General features: G+C 36.9%; 1 protein-coding gene across 3 annotated transcripts in view; it reads right to left on the minus strand.

Annotated features, from left to right (window-relative positions):
* Positions 1–7,500, minus strand: part of LOC144970650 (ATP-dependent 6-phosphofructokinase-like) — a 37,105-nt gene that overhangs the window by 1,304 nt on the left and 28,301 nt on the right. For all 3 annotated transcript variants that reach the window (XM_078910488.1, XM_078910487.1, XM_078910489.1), the window contains exons 13-18: positions 5,545–5,710; positions 4,361–4,468; positions 3,444–3,567; positions 2,385–2,550; positions 973–1,096; positions 1–42 (exon numbers count right to left, since the gene is read on the minus strand). The exon at positions 1–42 is cut by the window's left edge. In XM_078910488.1, the coding sequence (XP_078766614.1) occupies positions 1–42; positions 973–1,096; positions 2,385–2,550; positions 3,444–3,567; positions 4,361–4,468; positions 5,545–5,710 (730 nt within the window). The remainder of the gene's footprint in view (positions 43–972; positions 1,097–2,384; positions 2,551–3,443; positions 3,568–4,360; positions 4,469–5,544; positions 5,711–7,500) is intronic.

A 7,500-nucleotide genomic window follows, 5' to 3' on the forward strand; every position in this document is an offset into this window, starting at 1 on the left:
GTCCGTTGGGAGCTTGGACAGGATACGGGCCAATTTTCGAAGCTGAGGCGGTTTAGTCGTGCGTCAGGAGATTCGTGTGGCCATGGTTGGGTTGTCGAAGAGAGAAGGTTGGGGGTGGGAGGGGGGGGGGGGGGGGGATATGAAGAAGGGCAGAGGGAAGAAGAAAAGAAGTATAAAGGTTATAAATATAAAATATGTACCGAAACAAAAAATAAATAACGTCCTTTCTTACGAAGCCGTCGACTAGGCATTCCATGAAGGAATATTCGTCAGACTGTTGCAATTTTGTAGACCTGACTCACTCGAGAATAGATGTCAACGAAGGGCAGTAATTGTTCTTTGTTTATAATATTATGTGTACACTGTGGTTGAGTAATAATACAAAGAGTAGGTTTATATAAACTTGTCTAATCTAAATACAATATAATATCAAAATGAAATTTTTAAAAAAATTGTGACGTGTGAGTAGTAAATAAAAGTGAAAAAAAAAATAGAAAGTACCGGTGTCAGACAATGATCTGTATAAAAAAGGGAATAAAATAGTTTAAGTATGAAAAGGTGTGGGAGAGAGTGACAGACAAAGCTGAAAGAAAAATAAAAGGAAAAAAAATCAATCCCAAAAAATCAGCCTCCCTCGAGTTGGTGGGGGGGGGGGGGGGGGCAGTCGATGCAGGCTTATTTTTAGCGATAATATTTTGTTGTATTTTTCTTTCTACCTTTTCTGGCACTGTTTCATAAACGCCTATTTTTTTCCCATCTTCTACTAGGCAGTGCCTGCTCCCTAATTTTTCAATAAAATACTACGTTAAGCAGACAAAAATTCCTACAACGGTCATCCCAAAAATTATTATCTCCACAATTTGCTTTGTAAAACGTAAGGAGTTTCATGGCGGAGAGAGATAATCGCGATGGAAAGCGTCCATTATTATTACACATTTTTGAATAAAAGAATTATAGAGTTGCCTCCCTTACCTTTCCCCACCATAAGTAGATGGGCAACTTGTATTGAAAGTTGGTCTCTGCTGCCAGTTTGGTGATGTTCCTGAATATAATGGACCTGGTCTCGCACAGAACAGCCTTGGAGGTGATGTCTTGGCTAGCGGAAACGGAAATGAGGAAAAGAGGAAATAAGAGATGGGGATCAAGGTCAGATATCCTATAATAAAAAAGAGAAAATACATGTTTTCATGGTGAACCGATCTAACAAGAGTCATCTCACGTAGGAAAAGAACCTTTAGTTCTGAGATGTTCATATTTTTGTGAAGCGCTTTAACTGCGTTTAGTGGGTATCGTTCTATAGATGAATAGACTCAATATTTCTCTTTTAATTATTTTCGGCTTGATATGAATCAAATGATCGTTAATTCGTTAAAAATGACCTTTATAAGCATTCATTTTATAGTTGTGACTCATCGCCTCAAAAAGGATTTATGTCGGGGTGGTTCAGATGCTAATATTCGGCCCCTAATATTTGAATTTGAATGACTTCACTATAACAAAGAAAGTATTGGACTGGAACCCTCAGGGCAGAAGATCAAGGGGAAGGCCACATATAACATGGAGAAGAATTAAAGAAGCTGATATGCAGAGAAGTGATAAGACATGGACCGAGATAAAAAAAAAAGTTAGCTCGGGATAGAGAAGGATGGAAACTGTCTGTGGCCTATACCCTGACCCAGGGTGATAAAGGCAATGATGATGGTGATGATGGATATTTGAATATAATATAGTCAAAACTCTGAGATTTGGGTGAAGTTTTTATTTTATAAAAGAGAAGAATAGGAATTATATTGCTATCAGAAACTGAACTTTCTGATTTCTTCTTATTTTATCTTTAAAATCCATTTTTAGCATCTGGATCACCACGACATAATGCCTTCTTGAGACGACGGGTCACACATATGTAAAGTGATAAATATCTTACTCAAGTAAAAAAAATAGGAGCCTTAGTTGTAACTTATTTCTCTTACTTATTAACACCTACCAGAGTTTGACCTTGCTCAAAATCTCTTGAAATATTATTTAACAAGACCAATTTGTTATTCTTAAATATCAAGAGTAGTCCTTCAGAACCATTAGGCTCATGGCGCCAGAGTTCATCCGGGTTCCTATGGCGGGAAACGGACAATAGCAATTGCTTGGAACCCTTTTGATAGGACGCCAGTATACCGCAAAGTGTTTTCCGCCGGATTTAACACATCTAACTACCCAATTCCTGCTGCGTGGACAAAGAGAGAGAGGAGGGGGGGGGGGGGGGGGGGTCAGAAAAACATCTCGACGGCACCAGGAATCGATCTCGGTTCCTTTGTTCGTCTATTGAGTGCTCCACCAACTGAGCTCTTAGGACTCCTATATCAATTATTATGCTAGTTTTGGACATTTACGTGAATACGGTTCCGTCTGGTTTGGCGTGTTCATGAATCTTGTTGACAATCCACTCTCCGCACATGAGACCGTGGACCGTGGCACTGATGCGGTCACGAGGCGATGGCTCCACACCCACCTGCACGTGACCAATGGTTTCGTGGCGACACTGGAACACCCCTTTACCTGGAAAGTGGAATAGTATAAGTGTCTATAATAACAATAAATGAACGGAAGAGAGAAGTGCTGGAAGATAGTAGAAAATAAAAACTTGCGCGAGGATTGAGGGTTTTGAAACTTAGAATATTAATATAGATAGTATGCTCTTGGCTAAGTAGCTCATAACATTGCCATCCGGAAGTATAAGGGACCAACACACAAAACTGTGTGTATCCATGAACGTTTATAGTCAGGTTAATACAGTTCAGTGAGCATTACTCATAAACGCGGATGGCAAAATACAATAACAAGTACATGAGTGACGTCATCTTCGAACTATCTATAAGAAGATAAAGATGAAGGATACGACGACGACGACGACGACGATGATGATGATGATGATGATGATGATGATGATGATGATGATGATGATGATGATGATGATGGTGATAGTGATAACGATGATGATGATGATGATGATGATGATGATGATGATGATGATGATGATGAGGAGGAGGAGGAGGAGGAGGAATTTGATGATGATAATGATGATGATGATTATTATTATGATTATGATGATGGTGATGATCATGATGAGGAGGAGGAGGAGGAGGAGGAGCAGGATGATGATTATGATGATGATGATGATAATGATGATGATGATGATGGTGATGATGATGATGATGATGATGATGATGATGATGATGATGATGATGATGATGATGATGATGATGATGATGATGATGACAATATGAAAAAAAAAATGGATTTATAAATACATATTCATATCTACAATTTGACTGTCTCATCTAAATAATATCAATGACACAAAACATCGCCTCTCTCCTCATTTCACTCCTGCCCCCCCCCCGCCCCCCCCCCCAGGACACACACATACAAAACTCATCACTCCCCCTCACCTTCCTCTGAATAAAGCTGGTACGTAAACTGTGCATTGTAGTTTTCACTGGCGTTCTCCGAGTGTAGCACGAGCCCGATCTGCATGCCGAAATCTGTGATCTTTGACTTGAGTACCTGAGTGTCCTGGACATGGACGAGAAGGGCACGCCAGGTTTAGGCACAATGTTAACTATTCTAAATTGCGCAAAAATGTTAACTATTCTAAATTGCGCAAAAATTATCTAAACTAGATCATTTATATCTATATCTCGGGAAGGGGGGGGGGGGCGAAGTGGCTGAGTGGTTAAGGCATCGCACTTTGAGCCGGAACGTCCCGGGTTCGAGCCCCGCTTCAGGCACTTTCGGTTATTTCCTTGGGCATTATATTATTAACCCCCAATTTGCTCACTTGGACAACATGGGTGATTCTTGTTGACAGCAGACATCCTGTTTGATGGATTATCGATATTCCTTCGTGGAATGCCTGTGGTGTTGTTGCACAAGGGTGTAATGTTTTTATAAAGATCATTTATATAGGGCAATATCTACTAAACATACTGAAAGCGCTTTACAGGGGAGTCCCCTAGCCAACAGCAAACGCTAAACATGTCGGACGAGACACGATGTCTGTTAGGCATTTGAGTTGATAGACATAAAAACGAAAATCAGGGTTAAATTCTTTTTCCTATGGTGGAGAATTGGTACAATGTCATATATTTCCAACAAACAAATAAATAAATAGATAGATAAATACATAAGTGAATGAATAGATAAATAATTGAATAAATAAACAAATGAAAAAATACTAAATAAAAAAAATGAAATTATAAATAAATAAATGACAAATAAGTAAATAAATAAATAAATAAATAAATAAATAAATAAATAAATAAATAAATACATAAAGGTTGATATTTCTAACCTCTTCCAAACTTACCCGTAGCATTGTGTCTATATTAAAAGGTTCGTTGGGAATATAACTGATGTCCGATCCTGCACTGACCGCTGTGGCCGTCGTCAAGTAGCCACAATTGTGACCAAGTGTCTGTGGAAGAAAAATAACTCCAGGAGTATTACATACATGTTATACATTCTGTAATACAAAAGAAACAAAGAATTAACCAGTTAAAATGCCGTATACTGGAAAAAACTCGTATTTCAATGAATGAATGAATGAATGAATGAATGAATGGTTGAATGAATGAATGAATGAATATTCATTTCGTATTTAAAATTTGGCCAGAAAACTAGTCCTTCAAATATGAATCGATTTAAATGACCCTCATCTCGACAAAAACTCTCAAACCTGTGACTTCGTGACGTCTTTAATAAAGTCCCAAGTTTGAGAGATTTTTTTTTTGCCACGCTGAGGATCATTTGAATCGATCGATTTTTGAAGGACGAGTTTTCAGGCCAAAGATTTAAATACGAGTTGATGTTTTTAGAGTACGGTTTAAATTTTTAAAAATAAAAAAAGAAAGAAAAACCAAACAAAAAAAAAACCAACAATTATAATTTCCAAAGAGATGGTACAAGTACCAGCCGCCTAGACGTTTCAAATACTTGACTGTTGTTGGTCTGGAATTTATGTGATTTATTTATGTTTTGATATTAATATTGTTATTGGCTGAACATGAGTTTTGAGCCCGAAAAGTTCCGCGTTTGGTATTTTGTTATTTTCCCCAAGCAGTTATATTCATATTTGTTTATTACTCTTTATTGATGGATAAAAGTTGTAATATAATCTCAAATGGAACACAACGTTCTAAAGATGGGTTTAGGCAAAGATCTTTCTTACGTTAACTACTGCACTGATAATGATGATGATGATGATGATGATGATGATGATGATGATAATGGTGATGATGATGATGATGATAATGATGATGATGATGGCGACAATGATAATGATGATGATGATGATGATGATGATGATGATGATGATGATAATGATGATGATGATGATGATGATGATGATGATGATGATGATGATGATGATGACGATGATGATGATGATGGTTATCGCGATGAAAAAGACGACGACGACAGTGACGATGATGATGAAGACGACGACGAAGATAACTACGATGATTATGGTGACGAAAATACTCGTATAACTACCTCGACGACGATAACACTGGCGTCCATAGATTTGGCCATTCGTTTCACCTTGTCACAGTACGTGACATTCTCGTTCAAGGCCGAGTCACATCCGATGGTCATCTCGGAGCCTGGGATGTTGTTGAGGATGGTCACTGGCAGAAAGCACATGGGAAGGCACAGGGACCTAGGAGGGAAAGAATTAAGAGCGGAGGGTGGATGGAAGAATTTGACTCAAATTGACGAACACCTCCGTTTCCAGCATTTATTTGTCCCGTCTACAGAGACAACTGGATAGTGGAGTATCAGTCCCTAAAGTGTACAAATCAAGAAAAAAGGTCTGCCCCAAGGCAAACTGTCCGAATAGATCATTTCAGTCCCAACTTCTAAAGGTTACGACCTCAAAATCCACTTTTGGTAAAAAACAAAAACAAACCCCTTTTCATCCCATGCTCCACGCCTATGGAACGCACTCAGTCCTCAGACAAAGTCCTGTGAAAATGTTCACCTTTCAGGAAATGTCTGAATACTGATATGTTCCGTAAGGCTTATTTTTTATGAAATAGATATTGTTTCTCTATTAATCCTTATTATGTAGTGTTGTGATTAAAGAAAATGTTTCATTTCACTAGTATGTAAAACGCCGCAGAGCACGATTAACGTGGATGTTTCGGCGCTGTATAAATACATTATTATTATTATTATTATTATTATTATTATTATTATTATTATTATTATTATTATTATTATTATTATTATTATTATATATATTATTATTATTATTATTATTATTATTATTATTATTATTATTATTATTATTATTATTATTATTATTATTATTATTATTATAATGGAGAATTAGGATTGTGCATTTCAGGATGAGAGACATACCTTTTAGCATGGGATGCTCTATGTCGGGATGAACTAGGTGATTAAAATAGTTCATAGATAACCACGCCTCTCGGACAATCGTCATAATGTAAATAATGGCAGTGATTGGTCAACATCGCGAACTACACAGGTTTTACTATATTAGTTTTACTATATGAGTCTACGTAAAATATCCATTGTCCTACCGCTTGATCAACAGAACTAACACAGAAAACTATGTGTACATTTAAACGTTTATAAATTGATCGAGAAAATCGTGTTATAACTAGTCACCCATTTGGCGGTATAAAAACAATAGCAACGGTCAGAGAGAGGTTGATTCCATTCACGTTATTGTTTATAAACAACAAACTATGTTTGTCCGACCACGTTTGAAGGTGGTCACAGATCCTATGTTATCATTGGTCAAAAATCTACTGGTTAATCTACTTGCGAGAGATGACTTTGCGCAAAATTCATGTTTTGAGAAAAATGCCTTTGAAGTTTGTTTGTTTGTTTTTTTTTGTTTTTGTTTTTTGTTTTTGTTTTTGTTTTTTTCAAACTATAACAAATTATTTTTTAAGTTAAGGAAACAGTAGACGTCTAGGTGGTAAAATATTTCAATAGTAATTTTTAAAACATTACGAAATAGGCAGTGGCCGTTTGATTGAGTGCAATTTTTGGAATTCTTTCACTAATCTGGTGAATGCTTTAATTGCTTTACAAGGAGCCCCAAAGCCAACAGCAACACTTAAGATGTAGAAAAAAAATATGACATATATATGGCGCTACAATAATTGTTTTTCTTAGACAGAGATAATATAACACCAACACCAAAAAGGTACTTATTTTACGCCCGAGTGCGGTGAGAGAATATGAATAAAAGCGGTTTTTAGGGAACTAATTCGGTGCCGTGAAGAGAGGAACTCTAACCAGGGAACTAGCATATATGACATTGAGATGTATAGGACAAGATCTCAAAAAGGGCATAGTTAAATAGCCCAAATAGCATCATGTAGCTCAACAATGCAAATTGAAATAAAAACAAACATAAACCTCTGTACAGCCCATGCTCAATGCGCTTCACAATATTTCAATTATTCCTCC

The sequence above is a fragment of the Berghia stephanieae genome, chromosome 4 (assembly GCF_034508935.2).
Source record: "Berghia stephanieae isolate SIO BIC M18660-M18661 chromosome 4, UCSD_Bste_1.3, whole genome shotgun sequence".
NCBI lineage: Eukaryota > Metazoa > Mollusca > Gastropoda > Nudibranchia > Aeolidiidae > Berghia > Berghia stephanieae.